This window comes from Bos indicus, chromosome 15 (genome assembly GCF_029378745.1).
Source record: "Bos indicus isolate NIAB-ARS_2022 breed Sahiwal x Tharparkar chromosome 15, NIAB-ARS_B.indTharparkar_mat_pri_1.0, whole genome shotgun sequence".
In the NCBI taxonomy this organism is placed as follows: domain Eukaryota; kingdom Metazoa; phylum Chordata; class Mammalia; order Artiodactyla; family Bovidae; genus Bos; species Bos indicus.
The window spans coordinates 48,503,261-48,528,305 of record NC_091774.1 but is presented as its reverse complement, the minus strand read 5'-3'; the positions used below and the strand labels follow the sequence as shown (position 1 = coordinate 48,528,305).

General features: G+C 39.4%; 1 protein-coding gene and 1 pseudogene across 4 annotated transcripts; one reads left to right on the top strand and one right to left on the bottom strand.

Annotated features, from left to right (window-relative positions):
* Positions 1-27: 27 nt before the first annotated feature.
* Positions 28-22,451, top strand: LOC109569680 (tripartite motif-containing protein 5). Of its 4 annotated transcripts, none has more exons than XM_070803787.1 (8): positions 28-196; positions 9,522-10,005; positions 10,577-10,672; positions 11,627-11,857; positions 15,257-15,279; positions 16,497-16,597; positions 16,877-16,903; positions 22,254-22,451. In XM_070803787.1, exons 2-8 carry the CDS (start codon positions 9,583-9,585, stop codon positions 22,262-22,264), a joined length of 912 nt encoding a protein of 303 aa, XP_070659888.1. In that variant the 5' UTR covers positions 28-196; positions 9,522-9,582; the 3' UTR covers positions 22,265-22,451. The 4 variants fall into 4 exon arrangements, 3 of the variants coding, with proteins under 3 accessions (XP_070659888.1, XP_019830862.2, XP_070659887.1); XM_019975303.2 differs by lacking the exon at positions 22,254-22,451 and adding an exon at positions 17,119-18,852; XM_070803786.1 differs by lacking the exons at positions 11,627-11,857; positions 22,254-22,451 and adding an exon at positions 17,119-18,852.
* LOC139176174 (U2 spliceosomal RNA) lies at positions 20,330-20,453 on the bottom strand (annotated as a pseudogene).
* Positions 22,452-25,045: the final 2,594 nt, after the last annotated feature.

The following is a 25,045-nucleotide window of genomic DNA, read 5'->3' as shown; positions in this document are numbered from 1 at the left end:
CACCCACTAGAATTTTACTTTCAGTTTCCTTCAGGCCCCTGTTGAGGCGCGCGAATCCTGAACACATATGTCCAAAACATGTGTTTACTCTTCTCCAAGGAATAACAACTTCTTCATTCATATCTGAGGATACCTAAAATGGTTTGTGGAGGGCAGAATTTGAGAGATACACAAGAAAAAAACGGAATCTGCTTAGGTGAGTTTTATTTGTTGTCTGCAAGCTGTTCTAAACAGGGAAAGGCCCAGCTTGCAGGCTTCCTGGTGAGACTGCTGACTGAAGATCAGTCTGGGGGAGGGGAATTCTTAGGAGAAAGGTGATTGGAAGAAAAGAAAGGCTTTGTTTGTTCCCTGGAGGGACTGTTTATTTCTGTAGGCTGAATCTACCCACAGAGCCTTTGTATTTTGTAAGTAGGAATTGAACATGCTGAGAACAGCCAGAATCTTTGGTCTTTCAGAGTTAGAAAGCCCCTTTCCTCAATAACAGGTCAAAGGCCGAAAGGTCTTTCTTCCCATCCTGATATTTTCTTTTCTATCAGTGTAGAAATACAGTATTTCTGCATGGCTGTATAGATCATTTTTCATGATCTAGGCTTGCCTGTGCTTAGGAGTCAGATGCTGTGAGATCTGGCGGGCTCTGCAGCCTCCCATGAATTCTCTTGTCCAGACACAGGGAAATGCTGCACTTCCTTACATCCCTAACCTGTTCATGCTTCTCCTTCTGTGGGATGTGCCGCCCAGAAGCAGCTCAGCTGAGAGATTGGGGCAAGTAGAGCATGTGGGAAAAACTTCCAGAAGTACCATCTGGAAGCATCTAATTTCTAGTAACAGTGACATCTAACTTTAAGTTTTAAAGACTTGTTACTTGATTGTTACTAAGGATATCAAAAGATATTAGAGAAGTATTCTTATACCACATCATGAGACCTATGAAGGAAGTTAAGTTAGAATTTATCTACCTTCCTCTTTCCTATAGAAGGTACAGCTGTACCCACTGTAGTCAAGGCACAAAAACGAAAGTCAAATCTCTTTTCTCACCATAACTTCTTCTCTGTTGACCGAATCTTATTTGGACATTATCACTTCTGCTACAAATTCCTTGTCACCCTCTCAGCCACAGTCGGTGTTAGAAACATCTTCTGAATTCACACAGTGAACCTCTGTCATGGTAATTCCTACATGATTTTCAAATAGATTTGTTACTTTACTGCTTGAGGTTTTATTTTGCAAGTGTTGTAAGTAGTTTATACTATGTAATAGTAGAAAACTGTCTAGCACATAAAACAAAGCACAATTTCACTTTCCAATTTGATTTACAAAAATGATGGTTTCCCGTGTAACATCAGGAATTTGTGGCTCTATCATATTTAGATAAACAGCTTTACTGCAGTCACAGAAGAAATTTCTGCTTATAAATTTCCTGTTTGGATTTTTACATAATTATTGCAGTTTTATGTCCTTTTTTGTGGATTTGTAGTTGGTACCTCTGAGATATTGTGAGTTTGTATTCTCATGAGCTCAAGTGTCAGATGACTAACCTGTAAGGTGGAATCACCTGAAGTTTTTCTCAGGCAGATGTGACTCATGTTCCCACATCTGTCTTCCTGCTTGTCAGGGAGACATTGGGTCACTGTTTAGGTAGTGGTGGGGTATCATTCTTCATATGTAAGAAGTAGTATCTTCTGTGTCTATTGTGGCGATCACTGTTTTGATATTAGGTCTTATCTCTGCTGAGAAAATAAATTCTGCCACCCCATGTGGCAGAATTTGAATGGCAGAACATGAATGCATGTTCTGATCCTCCCTTCTCGATAGGTTCTCGATGCAGCTGAGCATCAGTTGGATCTTGAATGCGTTGAGATATAACTGGAGGCCTCTCACCAGATTTGAATCACAGTTTTAGTCATAGATTTGAATAATGTTGACCTTTGATCTTATTCAGCAGAGAGTGATCTGGGGTACTTGAACTTTGCAGTCAGTGGCAAAGTGCATATTTTCAGTCTCTGTAACATTAGCTGGATTATATTTCTGGTTCACTTTCAGCCTCATCTTTTTTTAATGTATTTATTTATATAATCATTAGAGGCTAATTACTTTACAATTTTGTGGTGGATTTTGCCATACATCGATATAAATCAGCCACGGGTGCACATGTGTACCCCGCCATTTTGAACCCCCCTCCCACCTGCCTCCCACCCCATCCAGAGGGCTGTCTGTCTTACACATTGAGTTGTTACTGTCTTTCTAAATTCCATATATATGTGTTAATATACTGTATCAGTGTTTCTCTCTTTCTGACTTACTTCACTCTGTATATTAGGCTCCAGTTTCCTCCACCTCATTAGAACTGACTCAAATGCATTCTCTTTAATAGCTGAGTGATATTCCATTGTGTATATGTACCACAACTTCCTTATCCATTCGTCTGCTGATGGAATTCTAGGTTGCCTCTGTGTCCTAGCTATTGTAAACAATGCTGCAATGAACATTGGGGTACATGTGTTTCTTTCAATTCTGATTTCCGCAGTGTGTATGCCCAGCAGTGGGATTGCTGGGTCATATGGCAGTTCTATTTCCAGTTTTTTAAGGAATCTCCACACTGTTCTCCATAGTGGGTATACTAGTTTGCATTCCCACCAACCGTGTAAGAGGGTTCCCTTTTCTCCACACCTCTCCAGCATTTATGGTTTGTAGACTTTGATTCAGCCTCATCTTTATCAGGATCCTTCATGTAGGATGAACATGGCACAGCTGGAGAGTTTCAGTAAGTCTCAGTTTAACTCTGTGCAGGCTGTATAGCTTTCATTCCCTTGTTCAGAGTGAACAGAGACTTATTAGCTGTCTCACACTGGAGATCTTTCTTTTGTCATCAAACTATGGCAGCCATTAAGACAGGAATATCATTTGAGAGCTTCCCTTTCTTGTTTGCTGCTTCATCGTCCCCTTTGCCTGGAACCTCTGATAGACCCTCTGAGTTTAGACTATGGCCACAGGGCCATAGTGAGTTCAGGTTGAGGAATGAGCATCACAGGGCTACCACTCTGTGATACCGCCACCGACTGACCACAAGCAGTGGTTTCCAATCGGAATCACCAATCCTACCCATACAACCTCATATGATATAAATTGCCAGGTTGGCTAAGCTTAGCTGGGAGTTACAGGACAAGAGACAGCATTGGGCACAGCTGCTTTAGTTGAGCTCTCAGAGATGTTCCTTACAGGAGGGACATTATCCCTCTCATCTCAGCTTTGTAAGGAACCATGCTAGATGGATGTGTGTGAATCCACCACAGGTGAGATAAGCCTAGTTCTGTAAAGATCTGAACTCTTTGTAAATGACTATGAGCACAACTTCTAGGGACCTAAAACAGACATATTTGACAGAAGACTCACAATTCCCTTGTGAAAAATGAGATGTATGTTCATCAATCATCATTTAAATTCCATGCAAAGTCTTTCTAGCCCAAATGCACTTCATACATACCCAAATGACAGCTAGTCTTGCTGTCAACAATGTGGTCATGAAAGGCTGCTGACTTTCCACTTTGTTGTAATTCAGTAGGTTTCCCAGAAACACAAATCATATGCAACGAAAACAGCAACAACAACAACAACAAAAACCTTAGGAAAAAAAAAAAGGCAATATGATCTTTATAGGAGGAAAATGTCCAGGACTGATATTAACCCTTTTTCCCACATATCTAATTCAACTCCCAGTTCTGTCCTTTACCTCCTCTCATCTCTCACTCTCACGGGCTGCCCAGAATTTCCTTCATCATCTTGTCCCTCAGGCTATCACCATCTCTCCCCTGAGCAGCTTGTGCCTGCATCCTGCCTGATCTTCCCAGTTCCACACTGGTTCCATTCAACATCTCACAACCCAAGGCACAGCTTGTCACGCCCTTACTCTTCTCTGATGGGAAAACATTGATCGCTTCTCCTGACTCTCAAAAATGGGTCCCCAAATGTTACATCATTTGGGAAGTGTCATATTTAATGTCACTGCAGCCTCTTGTAACACAAGACTAGCAGTCTTCTGTATACAGCCACACTGGCGTTTTAAAACTCATACAAGATGATACGTCTTCCACAAACAGATCATTTCCTTCACCTAATACACACTTTTTCTCTTTCTCGTTTAATGTCTCCTTCATCTTCTTCAGTTTTCAGTTCAATCCTTATGTTTTTAAGTTGGAAGTTTTGGATAATTCCATATTTCGCCCCAGTCTTTGATTTCTGAACAACACATATGTCTCCCTAGTAATGTTTTCTCTGTCTCTTTATATATATACAAGTGTTAGCTGCTCAGTTGTGTCTGACTCTTTGCATCCCCATGGACTGTAACCTGCCTAGCTTCTCTGTCCACGGAATTCTTCAGGCAAGGATACTGGTGTGGGTTGCCATTCTCTTCTCCAGGGGATCTTCCTGGCCCAGGGATCGAAACTGGGTCTACTGCACTGATCATAGATTCTTAACCATCTGACACACTAGGGAAGCCTGGTATATGTATATATATATAACTGAATTTTAATTTGCTATTACTTTCTAAGTGAATAGTAAGCCCATTCATTTTATTTAAACCCTATGTTTCCACTTTCTATGTGTGGATATTAGTCCAATTGACAATACACAATTTTTTGGCAACAGTAATTAGTTGAATGATCTTGCCTAATATTTTGAGAATATTTTTCTCAAAAGCAACATTAATTTCATCTGTGTTTCTGTTTTCTTATGTATTTGACTCATGGGATCCTATGAATCTATTTGCACCATCTCACTCCTTGCCATCCTCATACTTTCATGTTATTAATCTCCTATCAATGTCCTTGGTTGACATATTTCTAGACCAAAATGAAATCAATATTTACATACTTGAGACTACCCAGGACCTCCTAGCTGGTCTAGGTCTCCTTACTTCTACACCCTCATTGCCTTGTATTAATTGGGTCCATGAAGTGACCTCTGTTTGTCTCTGACTAACTCAGTGGGTAGGAGGCCTCTCAAGGAAGACCCTGAATTCCCATTCTGTGTATTGATATATGATTTTTGTAGGTCACTATCTTTATTTTCACATCTGATAAAGGATTTTTTTTTTTTTTTTTTACTATCTACACAAACCTATTGTCGTATATTATGGCGTGATAATAAGGGAAATCATTGCAAATATTCAACAAATGGTGGTAAGAGTTACAGTATAATAAGTCATCATAAAAGAACATGTAAAGAGAGAGTGTACTGAAGTATGAGAGAGTCATACTCCAGTCAGAATGGCCATCATTTAAAAGGCTACCAATAATAAATGCTGGAGAGGGTGTAAAGGAAGAGGGGATCCTTCTAGACTCTTGGTAGGAGTGTAAATTTTTGCAGCCACTATGGAAAAAATTACGGAGGTTTTTTAGAGTTACTGTATAATCCTATAATCCCACTCCTAGATATATATCCGGATTAAATTCTAATTCAAAAAGATGCATGCACCACCCCAGTACTCATTGCAGCAGTATTTACAATAGCCAAGATATGGAAGCAGCCTAAATGTCCATCAACAGATAAATAAAGAATACATACAACGGAATAGTAATCATAAAAAAGGATGAAATAATGTCATTTGCAGCAACATGGATGGACCTAGAGATTATTATATCCAGTGAAGTAAGACAGAAAGAGAAAGAGAAATATTGTGATATCACCTATATTTGGAATCTAAAAAAAACGATACAAATAAATTTATTTACAAAACAGAAATAGACTCATAGACATAGAAAACAAACTTATGGTTACCAAAGGGGATGGGTAAGGGAAACAAATTAGGAGTTTTGAATTAACATATACAACCTACTATACTTAAAATGGGTAAACAAGGGTTTCCTATATAGCACAGGTAACTATACTCAATGTCTTATAATAAACTTTAATGGGAAAAGAATATGAGAAAGAATATATATACATGTATCTGTGTGTGTGTGTGTGTGTGTGTGTGTATATATATATATACATACAGAAGTAGATTTAAGGGCCTAGATCTGATAGATAGAGTGCCTGATGAACTATGGACTGAGGTTCGTGACATTGTACAGGAGACAGGGATCAAGACCATCCCCATGGAAAAGAAAAGCAAAAAAAGCAAAATGGCTGTCTGGGGAGGCCTTACAAATAGCTGTGAAAAGAAGAGAAGTGAAAAGCAAAGGAGAAAAGGAAAGATATAAACATCTGAAAGCAGAGTTCCAAAGAATAGCAAGAAGAGATAAAAAAGCCTTCTTCAGTGATCAATGCAAAGAAATAGAGGAAAACAACAGAATAGGAAAGACTAGAGATCTCTTCAAGAAAATCGGAGACACCAAAGAAACATTTCATGCAAAGATGGGCTCGATAAAGGACAGAAATGGTATGGACCTAACAGAAGCAGAAGATATTAAGAAGAGATGGCAAGAATACACAGAAGAACTGTACAAAAAAGATCTTCATGACCCAGATAGTCACGATGGTGTGATGACTGACCTAGAGACAGACATCCTGGAATGTGAAGTCAAGTGGGCCTTAGAAAGCATCACTATGAACAAAGCTAGTGGAGGTGATGGAATTCCAGTGGAGCTATTCCAAATCCTGAAAGATGATGCTGTGAAAGTGCTGCACTCAATATGCCAGAAAATTTGGAAAACTCAGCAGTGGCCACAGGACTGGGAAAGGTCAGTTTTCATTCCAATCCCAAAGAAAGGCAATGCCAAAGAATGCTCAAACTACCACACAATTGCACTCACTTCACATGCTAGTAAAGTAATGCTCAAAATTCTCCAAGCCAGGCTTCAGCAATATGTGAACTGTGCACTTCCAGATGTTCAAGCTGGTTTTAGAAAAGGCAGAGGAACCAGAGATCAAATTGCCAACATCCGCTGGATCATGGAAAAAGCAAGAGAGTTCCAGAAAAGCATCTATTTCTGCTTTATTGACTATGCCAAAGCCTTTGACTGTGTGGAACACAATAAACTGTGGAAAATTCTGAAAGAGATGGGAATACCAGACCACCTGATCTGCCTCTTGAGAAATTTGTATGCAGGTCAGGAAGCAACAGTTAGAACTGGACATGGAACAACAGACTGGTTCCAAATAGGAAAAGGAGTTCGTTAAGGCTGTATATTGTCACCCTGCTTATTTAACTTATATGCAGAGTACATCATGAGAAATGCTGGACTGGAAGAAACACAAGCTGGAATCAAGATTGCCAGGAGAAATATCAATAACCTCAGATATGCAGATGACACCACACTTATGGCAGAAAGTGAAGAGGAACTCAAAAGCCTCTTGATGAAGGTGAAAGTGGAGAGTGAAAAAGTTGGCTTAAAGCTCAACATTCAGAAAACGAAGATCATGGCATCCGGTCCCATCACTTCATGGGAAATAGATGGGGAAACAGTGGAAACAGTGTCAGACTTTATTTTTCTGGTCTCCAAAATCACTGCAGATGGTGACCGCAGCCATGAAATTAAAAGACGCTTACTCCTTGGAAGGAAAGTTATGACCAACCTAGATAGCATATTCAAAAGCAGAGATATTACTTTGCCAACAAAGGTTCGTCTAGTCAAGGCTATGGTTTTTCCTGTGGTCATGTATGGATGTGAGAGTTGGACTGTGAAGAAGGCTGAGCGCTGAAGAATTGATGCTTTTGAACTGTGGTGTTGGAGAAGACTCTTGAGAGTCCCTTGGACTGCAAGGAAATCCAACCAGTCCATTCTGAAGGAGATCAACCCTGGGATTTCTTTGGAAGAAATGATGCTAAAGCTGAAACTCCAGTACTTTGGGCACCTCATGCGAAGAGTTGACTCATTGGAAAAGACTCTGATGCTGGGCGGGATTAGGGACAAGAGGAGAAGGGGACAACAGAGGATGAGATGGCTGGATGGCATCACTGACTCGATGGACGTGAGTCTGAGTGAACTCCGGGAGTTGGTGATGGACAGGGAGGCCTGGCGTGCTGCGATTCATGGGGTCGCAAAGAGTCGGACATGACTGAGTGACTGATCTGATCTGATCTGATATATATGTATACACACACACACACATATACATATGCATGCCCGCCCAGTCTCAGTTGTGTCCAAATCTTTCAGATTCCATGGACTATCCTGTCAAGCTCCTCTGACCATGGGATTCTCTAGGCCAGAATGCTGGAGTGGGCTGTCACTTCCTACCCCAGAAATGTTCCTGACCCAGCGATCAAACCCATATCTCCTGCTTTGGCAGGCAGATTCTTTACCACTGTGCCACCTGGAAAGCCCTACACACAGACACACACACACGTGCATGTGTGTGCATGCTTAGTCATTTCAGCTGTGTCCGACTCTTTGACACCCTATGGATTATAGCCCTCGAACTTTCTCTGTCCGTGGGATTCTCCAGACAAGAATAATGGCATGGGTTGCCATGCCCTCTTCCAGAGGATGTTCCCAACCCAGGGAATGAACCCAGAACCCTATATATATATATATATAGGCTTCCCCTGTAGTTCAGGTGGTAAAGAATCTACCTGAAATGCAGAAGACCCTGGTTCAATTCCTGGGTTGGGAAGATTTCCTGGAGGAGGTCATGGCAACCCATTCCAGTATTCTTGCTTGGAGAATCTCCATGGAGAGAGGAGCCTAGGAGGCTACAGTCCATGTGGTCGTAGAGTCGGACACAACTGAGGAACTAAGCACAGCACGGCACAGAATATATATATATATATATACACACACACACCAACACACATATTGGAGAAGGCGATGGCACCCCACTCCAGTACTCTTGACTGGCAAATCCCATGGATGGAGGAGCCTGGTAGGCTGAAGTCCATGGGGTTGCGAAGAGTCAGACATGACTGAGCAACTTCACTTTCACTTTTCACTTTCATGCATTGGAGAAGGAAATGGCAATCCACTCCAGTGTTCTTGCCTGAAGAATCCCAAGGACGGGGGAGCCTGGTGGGCTGCTGTCTATAGGGTCACACAGAGTTGGACACGACTGAAGCAACTTAGCATATATATATATATATATAATCACTTTATTGTACACTTAATACTAACACAACATTCTAAGTCAACTATACTTCCATCAAAAAAAAAAAGAGTGAGTAATACTGATACACCATGAGGAGAGAAGAGCAGGTATAAAAGCCCAAATACTTAAGTAGTTTAGGGTTTTTTACATTGAGGATGTGCTTTTAGCATGGAGGAGGAAAGCAGGGTAGATGGTGGGTCACGCACAGATCTTAGTAAGAAAAGCTCACTAGTTTTTGTTTTGGTAAAGAAAAATAACAATCGACGCATAAATAAGGATAGATGAAATTTGTCATGTGACGTGAACTGGAAATAAAATGTTTAGAATTATTATAAAAAATTGTTTTACCAGGTCAAGAAGCTCTTTTTTTATGTCTCCACCTTTTATGTTTTACCCTTCAATATTTTGTTCTCGGGTCATCCTTGATTTCTAGATAACTAGTGTCATTTTACTTCTACTTTTCTTACTCTTCACTTTTAACCTTTCCAATCATTCAGGGATCTGTGAGCGAGAGAACTGGCAGAAGTCAAGACAATAAGGAGCAGGTGAGCAGCTGCCATGGCTTCAGGAATCCTGATGAACATACAGGAGGAGGTGACCTGCCCCATTTGCCTGGAGCTTCTGACAGAACCCCTGAGCCTTGACTGTGGCCACACCTTCTGTCAAGCCTGTATCACTGGAAACAACAAGGAATCCATAATTGGCCAAGAGGGGAAGAGAAGCTGCCCTGTGTGCAGAGTTAGTTTTGAGCCTGGGAACCTGCGGCCTAACAGGAATGTGGCCAATATAGTGCAGAGGCTCCGAGAGGTTAAGGTGAGCCCAGAGGTGGAGCAAGAGAGAAATCTCTGTGCTCACCATGGAGAGAAACTCCAGATCTTCTGTGAGCAGGATGGGAAGGTCATTTGTTGGCTTTGTGAGCGATCTCAGGAGCACCGAGGTCACAACACATTCCTCATGGAGGAGATTGCGTCAGAGTACCAGGTAAGAGACCAGAATGGAGAAAAAAACAGAGCAGGAAATGGTACTTGAGGGAAATCTCTACTTTGCATTGGACTTTAATTACCTGGCTACCAGGGACTTGAGGCCTGTGATCTCTTTTCTTTGTATACCTACCTTCTGACATGTAAAGAAAATTTCTGTGCATTCCACCCAAGTATAAGCAAACAAATGGGCTCTCAGGCAGAAGTAGACATTCATGTTCCTTGTGCTGGTGCATGCACATCGGGGGCCATGAGAAACTCTCATTACCCTTTTGAACATGATAGGTAACTAGGGCACTGGGTGGGTTGAGCTGTAAGTTTTTCTTTCTTACAGAATCGAGTTTCTTCCAGAACAAAGAGAACCAGTCTTCTCTTGGTGAGGGAGCAGTGACTCCTATATCTTGAGTCTCAAAGAACACATTCAACATCAAGGTCTTCTTCCAAGTCACAGATTCTAGTCACTTTCTCATTTTTTGTAAAGTCTCTTCTCTTTGAAAATCAGCCTTATTTATCCACTATAGTGTTGCTGAGAAAGCCCATATCTTGACACTGGTGTGATTCTTTTCTCACAGAAAAAGCTCCAATCATGTCTGCAGAGGCTGAAGGGGAAAAAACAGGAAGCTGAGGATTTGGAAATTAAAGTCAGAGAAGAGATGTCTACTTGGAAGGTATGAGGAGACACTTCCCGAGAAAGTTAGACAGGTATCTATGCAGGACCTTGGGTTGGTCACAAGGAGCTGCCTTTTTCTTTGTACCATGACAGTTAAGTCATTTGGCTCCTCCTTTTCTTCAGCCGTCCCATAATCAGTGTGATATTAAAAAGTGACCGTATCACAAATAAACATAAATACTGGAGGGGGAGTTTTATAGAGAGGGCCTCTCTGATGAGGATGGCTAGGGAATTTTATATTCCATTCTTATCAAGTTTATTAGTCTTCTCAGGGAGATATCTGACAATGGCTCATGGTTCTGTCCTCAGTGTTCACCTTTTTGGGAGAGGGTGGTGGGAGGAGGTCAGGAGTATTGGAGGGAGGCATGAGCATCCTGGACAGATGTGTGAAGGCTGCCCACACCCAGAGATCCCTTTTGGCTCTGAGTTGTCCTCAACAGTGCAGACTTGGGACCATTATTTTGAAATATGGTGTAGAGAAAAAATATATAAACAAAGTCAGCTACCCCCAGTATTGCTTTCCTCTTTCTATTTCACTCTCTTGTGGGCCTCCATGATAATTCAATTGGTGAAGAATCCACCTGCAATGCAGGAGACTCCAGTTCAATTCCTGGGTTGGGAAGGTCCCCTGGAGAAGGGATAGGCTACCCACTCCAGTATTCTTGGGTTTCCCTTATACTCAGCTGGTAAAGAATCCACCTGCAATGTGGGAGACCTGGGTTCAATCCCTAGGTTGGGAAGATTCCCTGGAGAAAGGAAAGGCTACCCACTCGAGTATTCTGGCATAGAGAATTCCATGGACTGTGTAGCCCATGATGTTGTGAAGAGTCAGACATGACTGAGAGACTTTCACTCCTTGTGGGAACTTCCCAAGCAGAAGAGTTATATTTCTGGCTCCCAGTCCCAGGCCAGTGGTCCAAGTACCTCTCTCTGTCTTTTTTCATTCCTGAAGATTCAAATAGAAAATGAGATACAAAATGTCCAGGGAAAGTTTACACAACTAAGACAAATCCTGGACAGTGAGGAGATGAAGGAACTGAGAAAGCTGAAGGATGAGTTGGGAGTTATTCTCAAAGAGCTGGCAGAATCTGAGAATGGTCTGGTCCAAAAGAAGCTGTTGGTGAGCAATCTCATCTCAGATGTGGAGCGCCATTTGCAGGGATCAACAATGGAGCTGCTGCAGGTAAGACTTGGAAAGGAACCCCAGCATCTGAGGCATGAGAGAAATATGTTCCTGTGATCCTTCTGATGCCCTCGCGGAGGTTGCTTTGACCCTGCAATATACCTTCTCTGCATCTATTTCAGAGGTTGTAAGAATAACTGAATTATTCAATGTAAGAATAACAAGGGAAAGTTCTATTTTTATTGTTATCAAGCTCATTGCAAACATTTCACCGTCTAGAGATTATTTATTGTGTTCAGTGATTTTCCATAAGCCCCTGTTTTCTGTGGGCCAATGCTAAACATTTATCAAGTACCTTTTCATGATTCAGATTATCACAGACAAATTCACTTCAGATTCCAAGAAGTTTTTTTTCCTCAATGTGTTGAGATTGTCTAACTTTTTTCTGTTTTTGAAGACAGTTTATGAAGAACTGTTATTTATCTTTAAATACTCCATATAATTTACCAGCATCGCCATTTCACTCTGGGTTTTTCTTATTGGAAAAGTTTAAAATATACATTTTTTTTTTGCTTTCTTTTTTACTTGTACTAAGATTATTTAGATTTTTGCAATCTGTTAGTCCTTTATTGTATATTTTTGTAGGAATTTGTCTATCCTAAGTTGTCTGGTTTCTAAACATAAAGTTAGTTATAACAATTGCTTATTGTCCTTTAATTTCTATAGTACTCAGAGCGAAGTCCCTTTTTGTATTCCAGATTTTGCTCTTTCATTTTTTTCCCTACTCCTTTTAGTTATTTTTGTCAATTATATTAATTTTTTTTCAAAAGCATTGTTTCATTGATTTTGTTTATTTTGTAAATTTTCTTATGCATTTATTTCTGCTCTCACATTTATTGGTTTCTTTGTGTGTTTGTACTCTTTTGTGTGTGCATGTGTGCATGTGTAATGTGTGCACTGTTTTTTAATAACCTTTCTTAGTAGATCACTGATTTGAGAGCATCTTAATAATATAAGCAGCAGTGTCTTAGTATTTTTCCATTCATTTTGATTTAGTGTTTGTTTTTATTCAGATAAACTTATTTTCCAATTTCCTATGCAATTTCTTATTGTTAAAAAGTAGATATTTGAAGGTGTGTTGTTAATTACTAATCCTTGGTGATTTGTGAATTTTACTTCTGCTGTAGATTTCAAATTTAATTCAATTGTAATCAGAGAATATATATTTTATTCCTTTAAACTTTTAAATTCACTGATGATTCTTTATGGCCTCAGATATTGTATGTCCAGAAAAATTTACATATGAAAAGATTGTATATTCTCCATTCATTGGGTGAAATGGTCTATAGATGTCAGGTCAAGTTGGTAGATTGTATTGTCCATGTCTTCTATAATTGGGTGGTTTCCATACAAACTATTCTCTCATTATTGAGAGTGAGTTGAAATCTGCAACTGCTATTGTTAAATCCTGCATTTTTCCTTTTAATTTTGCTAGGTGAATTTTAAAGCTCTATTGTTAGGTGTATGCACATGTATAATTGGTTTATCTTTTGATATACTAAACCTCTTATCATTATAAAATTATCCTCTCATTCGTTCATAATTTTTATTGTTTTAGAGTCAGTTTTTTTCTAATAGTAATATAAAAATTTGAAATCATTAGAGCTTGCATTATCTATAGTTTTCCTCTTTTTACTTTTGCCTGTTTGTATCTTTAGGCAAAAGTAAAAAGAGGAAAACTATAGATGATGCGAGCTCTTAATGATTTCAATTTGTATCTTTAAGTCTAAAATACATCTCTTATAAATGACAATCAGTAATTCTTCCTTGTTATCCCATCCAACAATCTCTAACTGTTTAATTTGGGTATTAAGGTGATAGCTTTAATACAAATACTGATATAGCTGTATTTCAACTTCACTATTTGCTTTCTATTTGGCTACTGTAGTTTTCTTTCTTCTCTTTCTTCTTAACTAGCTGCTTTTGTGTTAAACAAATATTCCTGTCGTAAAATTTTAAGCTTTCCTATTATCTAACTGTATTAAAAAAAATTTTTCCCCCCTGTGGTTGCTCTAGTGATTACAGTGATCTACTTCACACTAAAACTAACTTATTTTCAGCAAATACAGAACCTTCCTGTAACATTGCTTTATTTCTTTCCAGCAACAACACAATGATTATTTCACTATGGACACCTGATTCTATGTAAACTAATCACTGCAGGCTTCTGAACTTTTGCTTACACTGGAGGGAAAGTTCTCTTCTGGGGTTTATATCAGGAGATTCATCTTCTCTTTAAACTGAGAATAAAGTCAGTAGAGGTGGAATGAATAGAATTGGCAAAAGACACAAGCCAGCTTCTGATGACAAGGTTTGGGCTTAAGAATTAGACTTTGACTAAATTTGCAATTGACCCCCCATCATCATTTATTTTCTCTCTACTTATTCTAATTTTACTTAATTTTTGTGATACACACAAAGAGCTTTAACACAGAGAATTTTTATCAAAGACCACTGGTTGCTCTTGTTTTTGTTGACATGGAAGAAATAAAGCTTCATGAAAAACAGATCAGATAAAATGGTGCATACCTATTCTAACCAATAAACTAATAATTTATGTGATGATTAAGAAGATTACATGGCTAAAACCTGTTAAGCCATGGACTAAGCAGACTCAGTATAGACTACAGTACAGATAAATGCTCTAGTTTTTGGACAGTGACTGAATGCATATTGGTAACATGCTAAAAATGGGGTACAAGAGAGGAGACAATCTGGTTGATGAATAGTAAGTTACATATTAGACATCCTAAGTTACTGATTCCTGTGGCTTATGTTTAACCGAATATATTAACAAGCATTTAAGAGACAAAGGTGAGTAAAACTAAGGCATTAGAAATCAACTGTACTTGTGTGTATGTGGATTTAAGAGAGTATGAGATCACTTATAGTGTATAAAATGAGATGAGAGAGACCAAAGAACCACCTACAGTAATACATTTGTTTGCTTGTACTCTCAACAAGTGCAGTATAAATAGCTTGAGGAATATTAGGATTATGAATTTTCTTTGATTCTCCAAAGCCTGGTTTAATGCTTGGCAAATAATAATACATGACTGTGCACTATTGTTGAATAAATGGAAGAACTGTGAATTATTCACATCATCTCATGGGACACCAAACTTACAAGCTTTTTGTTTTCCCCTAAATATGTCTCATCTCCAGACACTAGAAGTCTCCTTCATGCTTCTACAAGGGTCAAAGCCTTTTACCTTTGGGAAATCTGACAACATCGCGTGTGTCTTCTGGAATGACTGGCTTCATTCTTGTCTCTACTTTTTGGCTCTCACATTGAGACCATTTTTATTCCCACAATCGATGGCTGATGGGGATGTGAATAAGCTTGGGAAGTGGGGAGACTTATTACTTTTTGACGCATGTTTTCTCTTTTCTCACTAGGATGCGAATGTTATCATAAAAAGGTATGTGTGGGAAACCAGAGATAGTCCATTTATGCTGTGAAAATAAAATAAACCCCTTACAGTTATCTGATAGCCAATTAGGATAAAACAACGCTCAAGGCAGAAAAATGGAGGATAGTCTTATTTTAAATTTCTATTCATACATCAGGGCTAGATTGTTTTATAAACATTGATAATGGACTGGATTCTATATTAAAGAATATTGGTTGTGGGAAGTTGCAGAGTTTGGGTCAGTACCAGTATTAAGAATAAGGCAATACAGTATCAGATCCCCACGACTTCATAAAATTAATTCACACTGTGTGTCAATGTGCAACTCAGGTTCCCATATTTAGTAGGTGCTTGACTTGTCATGTGAAGGTTGAGTCTTCTTTTCCCGCCAAACACTTAGAATTAGAGACAACTCCTTTATATTTTAATTTCTGCTCCCAGAAGAGATAAAAGTCCTTGTATGTTTTTCGGCTTAGGTTTCCAAAACAGATTTGAATCTCAAGGGATATTTTGGCCCTGGACCAAACTATTGACCAATCTTGGTCACATCCTTTAGAAACCAGAACAGAAAGGTTAACATCATTGTGTCTGCATTTGCACACCTACATGGCAGCATCAAGATCTTTGCAAACACATGAAAGTCAGACTACTTTATTATTCATAATGTCTTCTTTTCCAAGGGTTTGTAATTATTCCTAGTGATTATGAAATCTCAGGGTATTCCGAGAGCCTCTCTATTGGACAGCACTCTTTGAAGATCTTGGGACTCTAGAGAGTGTTCTCATACCTGCTATGTCTCAAATACCCAGGAGCCAGATTCTGCAACCTCACTTTCTGACTCCTTCCTGGAAACACATATCTGTGCAGGAAATGTTCCACAAATTATTTTTTTTAGACACCAAAGTTTTGTTTTGTTAAATCCATTGCTTCATATAATTTCATATGATCCCTAGGAGGTGGAGTGTGATGGGTTAATGATTTCATTATAGAAGGAAGAAACTCCCCTTCTGACATTTTAAGACCATCCAGGTCACACAGAGGGTACCTGGGAAGGTAGACATGAACACGTTCTTTCTTGCTCCAAGATCAGGCATCCACTCTCTTCTTTCCCAAGGTCTCCAGGAAAGACAATTCAAGCCCATAAACAGGGTGAACACATAGCAAGCCAGTGGTTTAAAGGGAAAAAAATCAATCACATTTGTGAGCATCAAATTTGTCTTCCCTAGGAGTGAAACCTTGGCTCTGAAGAAGCCAAAATCTTTCCCCAAGGAACAGAGGAGAGTGTTTCGAGCTCCTGATCTGAGAGAGATACTGCGTGTGTTTAATGGTGAGGAATGCTACCCAAGTGGGTGTAGGAGGGCCTCTTTGACGGAGGGAAAATGGGTAGGGGGCTCCAATTTCTATGTGTGGAGGAGACAGCAAAGCCCAGACACTATGTGCTAATGATTTGGTCATATTTATGGGGGGTGACCGGGGGCTTGGTTCATCCTGTCTTTCCCCAGTTCACTACCTCATCATGGCCATTCCCCTCATCTGGAAGAAAATAGGTTTCAGGGCTGACTCTATTGCTTATATTTAATATTGTGGATTTTTTTTCTCATTTCAGAGCTGACAGATGTGCAACGCTACTGGGGTAAGGAGACAACACAGTATAATCAAGCCACCCTATTCTCATCATCTTTTAGAATTTTTCATTTTCTAATAGGTCTCATGTTTTAAGACCCATGTTTTCCCTCCCAACACATGCAAACATATTACTTTTCCAGTCAAGTCATTCTAAAGATCCCTTTCAAAATGTCATAAGAAAACTACATCATTACCCTAACCCAAGCCTATATTTTTCAACAGTTCAGGTGACCCTGAATTCTCCAAGGAGTGCAAATGTTGTCATTTCTCCGGATCAGAGACAAGTGAGATATGCATCCAATGACCAACGCTCTAATGTGTATTTGAATGATAATTGTGAAGTTTTTAGTGTCCTGGGCTCCCCAGTTATCACATCAGGGAGACATTACTGGGAGGTAGACGTGTCAAAGAAACGTGCCTGGATCTTGGGGGTATGTGGTGAAAATATCATGATAGAACCACCAATATTTGGAAATTTTGGAAATGGAAATTATCCAAATGCTTTTTCAGTATATCAACCTAAAAATAGAAATTGTGGAAATTCTCAAAATGTTTATTCAAGATATCAACCTAAAAATGGCTATTGGGTCATAGGGTTAAAACATGATTCTGTATATAAAGCCTTTGAGTCTTCCTTCTCAGGTCCTGAGATTTTAACCCTCTCCCTGAGTGTTTCTCCCCATCGTATTGGGATTTTCCTAGACTATGAGGCTCGCACTGTCTTATTTCTCAATGTCACCAACCATGGGTTTCCCATTTATAAATTCTCTTCATGTTCCTTTCCTCAGAACATAGTTCCATATTTCAATCCTATGAACTGTGATGCCCCCATGACTCTGTGCTCACCAAGCTGTTGAGTCTTCTTACATTCACACTCACTCCTCTATAATGCCTCTTACTGTAAGTACATCTGACACACTTGTGCTTATCTGCAACATTCTTACCCTTTTTCCTTGCTGCCTCTCTTTTTTTTCCATTTGAACATCCTTCATTCATTAGAAGGGTGAACAATTTCCCTTGTGTCATATTTTCCCCAATATCATGTATGTGTTAGAAAATCTTAATTATTTTTCCGTACTCCATGGTAAAATGATGGATGCCCCATAAAGAAAGAGCAGTATTGATGTAACACCTTTGCCAAATTTTACAATCTCATTTACTCTGCCACTGACTGAGAAAGTGAAAGAAAGCTTTTCAAAAACATTTGTATATTAGACATAGTATAGGAGTCCTTCACTAAAGAGTGAGTGCTGAGCTGTGTTTGAGTTTATCCATGATGCCCATGTTCATTAAGAAATTGAGGAAAAAATATCATAAATCATATGTACTAAGAATGAAAGTTTTGTGTTCAGAGTGTCTAAGTTCAAGCCCTGTCTCTACATTTTAGAAGTGTAAACTTAAATAGCACATTTAAGCGATATGTTTATTATCTTAAAATAATCTTGTTATAAAATTGTACCATACACAAGATCATTGTGAAAAAATAAATGCAACTCAGTGTAAAGCATATAACTGTCTCAATAATAAATATTTTATCTTTTAATTACTAAACAAAGAACCTATATCAGTGTCTCATTAAACAGATTTGTTCCTTCAGGAATACTACGGTTCTTTTCACTGAAGTCTCATTTTTCAGATCCTAGATTCCTTTGTGCTGCGTCAAGACTACTCTAGCTCTTCCTGCCATAGAAAAGTGTGTGTGTGTGTGTGATCACAGAATTTTATTATAATTCTTATGTTTCTACATAATAGCTCTTATCAAGTAAACTAAACTCTATGGAGTTCAGTTTCTCATTTAAAAAATCACCTGATTAATATTGTGAAAATTAAACAATACAACATTTGCAATAACTTCTGTAATTTCAAGCCCATAAAGGGAAGCCCAGTATAAATGTCTATTCCTTTTTGTTTCCTTCTCACTGTGATTGAAATAAATCATTTTCAGAATGCATGTTACTTTATTTTCCACATTATTTCTTTGTTTTTAGAAACAGAATAAATTGATTGAAGAATTGCAATTTTTTCTCAGTCTTACCTAATTGCTAAATAAATGTTTTTGGATAGCCACATTGTCTCACATTTTAAACATTTTCTGTAGTAATACTATTTCATTGAAGTTGAATTTTACTTTGTGGCCTGTTTGAAAGTGCAAGTCACTCGGTTACGTGCAACTCTTTGCGACCCCATGGACTATAGCCTGCCAGGCTCCTCTGACCATGGAATACTTCAGGCCAGAATACTGGAGTGGGTAGCCATTCCCTTCTCCAGGGGATCTTCTTGACTCATGGATCGAACCCAGGTCTCCTGCATTGTAGGCTGATTCTTTTCTGTCTGAGCCTCCAGAGAAACCCATGGTCTGTTTGTCCAGCTTTAAAAAATTCACAGTGATTACATTCCCAGTGATACATTAATACTCTAAAGTATAGTCATGGGATCTCTTAACAGTGGTGTAGATAAATGTTTTCTGAGCCCTGGTCAGACTTTTGCATTGAGGTGAAAGTTCACAAGAAGGAAGAGAAAAGTCTGCTATCTTCCTTTAGTGAGATTAGAGAAGGAATTATTTCTGAAATGAATATTCTTTCAGGGACTGATGGAATCCCCATGTCTTTTGGAGTTTTTTCCCCAGTCTTCCTCCAACCAAATCATAGTTCATTTTTTTCTTTCTCAAGAAATAAAATGGATTATCTGTTTAAGCTATCGCTGCTTTTATTCCTGTTTGTTCTCAGGAATTCTCAACTTTCTCATTTTAGGAAAACCTTTGATGAGAGAAGGGTTATCAAGGAGGACTTTTCCAGTGTTTCTCTTTGTGTGTGTGTGTGTGTTTGTATGCACATTCAATATCTTAGTACTGATTCTTGAAAACAGAAAAAAATTGGGCTTTAAAATTTTCCCTTTGACCTCTGCCTTTCTGTCTGCCCACTGCTACTATGACTAAAATTCTGACTTACTAGGAAAATTTTGTACTTTTGAATTATTGACAAATGACTGTCCAGGGACATTGATGCCTTTTCTTTTACTGGAATGCCCCGTTCTCCAGTTCAGGATCAAGTGCCTAGTTATTAGAAAAGGAAAATCTGAATGTCTACATACAAAAGAAAAGATCGGTTCACCATGTGACACTCACTTTCTCACAGAGGTTCCTGACCCCAGAAATGAAGCCACCTTCTGCTGAAAAGAATAGAAATCGATAAGTTTCTCCCAGTTACAGATTCTCTTCTCAGGAAAAGACTAAAAAATGTGTCTTGGAATTTCATCCATGACTGATGCTGAGAAAACTAGACAGTTATATGTAAGAGGATAGAGTTGAACATTTCCTCAGACCGCATACAAAAGTAAATTAAAAATGCATTAAAGCCCTAAATGTAAGCCCTGAAACCATAAAACTCCTAAAAGAGAATGTAGGTAAGACAGTTTTTCATAACAAATCATTGCAATATGTTTTTGAATCTGTCTCTTTTTTTTTTTTTTTTTTAGTCCTCGGATAGAGGACGTATCAGATATTAAACTGATAAGAACAGATACTACACTTGATCTTAGCCAAAAGGCCGAGAAGCGATCTGAATCTGTCTCTTAAGGCAAAAGAAATAGAAGCAAAAACAAAAAAAGAATGAGACCTAATTAAAAGCTTCTGCACAACAAGCAAAACAATTGGCCAAATGAAAGGACAACATATGGAAAGGGAGAAAATATTTGCAAATGATATGACCACTAGGGGTTAATATCAAAATTTATGAATAGCTCATAGAACTCAACATCAAGAAAACCAAGACCCCAGTAACAAATCAATAGAAGCCTGGAATAGACATTCTTCTAAATAAGACATAGATTTCTAACAGGTACATGAAAAATTTCTTAACATTGCTAATCATCAGGTTTGATTTTCATCAAACCTACAAAGAAATATCACCTAACATCTGTCAAAATGACTGTCATCAAAAACAGCACAAATACAAAGAGAAAATAAATAGCAAAATACCAAATGTTGGTGAGGAGGAAGGAAAAACAGGGAACACTGGTACAGTATTGATGAAATTTTTAATTGGTGTAGGCCTTATAGAAACCTTACAGAGGTTCTTCTTAATATTTACACACTCCAACAGAATCAAAGTTTAAAAAAAAAAATAAAGTGGATCAGGGATATCTGCTCTCATCCCTACTTGTTCCCCAGAATTCCCAGTTTCTTTAACTTTGGACGTCCTTTGATATGACAAGAGATTCTCAGGAGGATTTTTTCCCGTTTCTGTGTCTGTATGTGTATGCACACACTCATATCTTAGCTCTCATTCCTTCAACAAATTGGATGATGTCCAACCAACTTGGGGAAAGCAAACTACTGAGTCTTCAGCTGCAAATCTAATCTCGTCTGTAAACAACACACTCACAGACACACCCAGAAAGAGTGTCTAATCTGGGCACCCAGTGACTAGTCTTGCTGACATGTGTGCTCAGTTGTGTCTGACTCTTTGCCACCCCTTCGATGGTAGCCTGCCAGGCTTCTCTGTCCATGAAATTTTCCAGGCAAGAGTACTGGAGTGGGTTGCCATTTCCTACTCCAGAGGATCTTCCCAATACAGGGATTGAACCCATGTCTCCTGGGTCTCCTGAATAGGCAGACAGATTCTTTACCACTGAGCTACCTGGGAAGCCCTTTGTTGACACATAAAATTAACCATCTCACTAATTTTCCTACTTTATCATTATTATGTTAAGGTCATAAGGATTATATGTTAAATAATATTAGATGACATTGCCCAATAAATGACACTCCTACAGTTTCATTTTTCTCAGCCTATTTAGGAAAAGTGTCAATTTGGTCATATGACATCCATCTCCTGAAAGTCGGCATCAGTGAACAACTGCTCTGTGATTGCCCCTCTGACCGACCATCTGAGTGATTTCAGATTTGTTGAGCCATTTCCTCTAACATGGCCTAACAGGATAGACCGGCCAGATTCACTTACCTTAGCTTATGGACATGGGCCGGGGAAGAGCACAGCAGTGTTGCTGCCTCAGGGAAATCCTCAGTGTGGGTCTTAACTGGGGTAAAGGGGGGTACTTTACTCTTTCCTCCAGACAGCTTATTAGTAAGGAAACAAGACAAGTTGGGTGTCTGTGAAATTAACTTGCTCAGTAAGTTAGTTTTCCAAAGGATAGAAGAGACAGGAGAACAGTTTCCAGGAGGAGAGCTGAGATAGAAAAAAACTATCACTGACCCACCAGGCTCAGGCACAAAAGCCTTGTCATTGCACATAGAACCTAAACGGAGAGCTTCTATTGGTCTGCAGTTTATCTTGTCCTTTCCTGCCCTTACTCCACACCCTTGAATTTAACTTTCATTTCCCCTCACCTTCTACTAGGAATCTTCTAGGGGCGGTCAGGCCTTTGATGTGGTGACTGAATCCTGAAAACATCTGCCCAGGTCCTGCCTTCACTCTTCTCCCAGGAATCACAACTTCTCCACTGGTGTCTGAGGATAGCTGAGTGGTTTGTAGAGGACAGAGTTTGAGAGACAGAGTAGAAAAAATTAAATCTTCTTGGGTGAGTTTTATTTGTTGTGTGGAAACTGTTCTAAAGGTGGGGAAAGCCCAACTTGCAGACTTCCTGCTGAGAATGCTGACTGAAGATATGTCTGGGGAGGGGAACTATTACAAGCAGCGGGGTTGGAATAAAGCAAATGATTTTATTGTTTCTTCCTTGGAAGGGATGTTTATTTCTCAAGGCTGAATCTACCCACAGCTCCTTTCCATTCTGTGAGTTTGAATTGCACCTTGCTGAAGACAGTCATTTATCTGCATGACCGTGTAGGTAAATTCTCATTCCCTAGGCTTGCCTGGGCTGGCCTGGATGCTAGGGCACAGCCTCTCATGAATTCTCTTGTCCAGACACAGGGAACTGCTGCACTTCCTTACATCCCTAACCTGTTCATCCTTCTCCTTGAGCTGGATCAGCCACCTGGAACCAGCTCAGCTGAGAGTTCAGAGGCAAGGGAGCACATGGGAAGAATTTCTAGAAGTAACATCTGGAAGCATCTGACTTCTAATAACAGTGATATCTTTTATTTTTAAAATCTTACTTAATTGGTATTAATGATATAAAAGGATGTCAGAGAAGTATTACATTAACAACATTGTGAGACCCACATGGAAAGTAATTTAGAGGAGTCTCTCCATTTCCCCCCTTTCTTCTTTCCTAAAGAAGATTCATCTGCACCCACCTTTCTCAGGCACATGATGACACGAGTCAAATCTTTTTCCTCGACCCCATTTCCCTTCTTCTGACCAAGTCTTATTTCGTCAAGGTTGACTTTGGAGACAGTCACCTCTGCTATCTATTCTTGTCACCCTCTCAGGCACAGTCAGTGTTAGACCCTTGTCTTCTGAACTCATACAGGCCTCCGTCAGGCCAATTTCTACAAGGCTTTAGAATTGTTTTGTTACTTTAGTTTTTCAGGTTTTACTTTGCTAGTATTGTAAGGTATTTATATTAAATAATACTAGATGACTTCCTGGGAAATATTACAAAGCCCAATTTCACATTCCAGTTCTATTTGGGGAAAGTGAAGTGTTCTCATATAACATTCACACCTTGTGGCTATATTATGTTTAGAGAAACAGTTAAACTGCAGTCACAAAAGAAGAAAGTCATCTCTATGATCTTACTATTTTCCTTTTTGAGTAAATATTGTCTTTTTATGTCCTTTAGGCTTTGGCATAGTCAATAAAGCAGAAGTAGATATTTTTCTGGAATTCTCTTGCTTTTTTCATGATCCAGCAGATGTTGGCAATTTGATCTCTGGTTCCTGTGCCTTTTCTAAAACCAGCTTGAACATATGAAATTCACGGTTCACATATTGCTGAAGCCTGGCTTGGAGAATTTTGAACATTACTTTACTAGTGTGTGAGATGAGTGCAATTGTGCAGTAGTTTGAGAATTCTTTGGCATTGCCTTTCTTTGGGATTGGAATGAAAACTGACCTTTTCCAGTCCTGTGGCCACGGCTGAGTTTTCCAAATTTGCTGGCATACTTCTGCTTTATTGACTATGCCAAAGCCTTTGACTGTGTGGATCACAATAAACTGTGGAACATTCTGAAAGACATGGGCATACCAGACCACTGGACCTGCCTCTTGAGAAACCTGTATCTGGTCAGGAAGCAACAGTTAGAACTATACATGGAACAACAGACTGGTTCCAAATAGGAAAAGGAGTACGTCAAGGCTGTATACTGTCACCCTGCTTATTTAACTTAGATACGGAGTTAATCATGAGAAATGCTGGAATGGAAGAAGCACAAGCTGGAACTAAGATTGCCAGGAGAAATATCAATAACTTCAGATATGCAGATGACACCACCCTTTGGCAGAAAGTTAAGAGGATCTAAAAAACCCCTTGATGAAAGTGAAAGTGGAGAGTGAAAAAGTTGGCTTAAAGCTCAACATTCAGAAAACGAAGATCATGGCATCTGGTCCCATCACTTCATGGGAAAGAGATCGTGAAACAGTGGGAACAGTGTCAGACTTTATTTTTTTGGGCTCCAAAATCACTGCAGATGGTGATTGCAGCCATGAAATTAAAAGATGCTTACTCCTTGGAAGGAAAGTTATGACCAATCTAGATAGCATATTGAAAAGCAGAGACATTACTTTGCCAACAAAGGTCCGTCTAGTCAAGGCTATGGTTTTTCCTGTGGTCATGTATGGATGTGAGAGTCCGACTGTGAAGAAAGCTGAGCGCTGAAGAATTGATGCTTTTGAACTGTGTTGTTGGAGAAGACTCTTGAGAGTCCCTTGGACTGCAAAAAGATCCAACCAGTCCATTCTAAAGGAGATCAGCCCTGGGTATTCTTTGGAAGGACTGATGCTAAAGCTGAAACTCTAATATTTGGCCACCTGATGCGAAAAGTTGACTCACTGGAAAAGACTCTGATGCTGGGAGGGATTGGCGGCAGGAGGAGAAGGGGACGACAGAGGTTGAGATGGTTGGATGGCATCACTGACTGATGCATGTGAGTTTGAGTGAACTCTGTGAGTTTGTGATGGACAGGGAGGCCTGATGCTGCTGTTGCTAAGTCGCTTCTGTCGTGTTTGACTCTGTGCGACCCCATAGACGGCAGCCCACCAGGCTCCCCCGTCCCTGGGATTCTCCAGGCA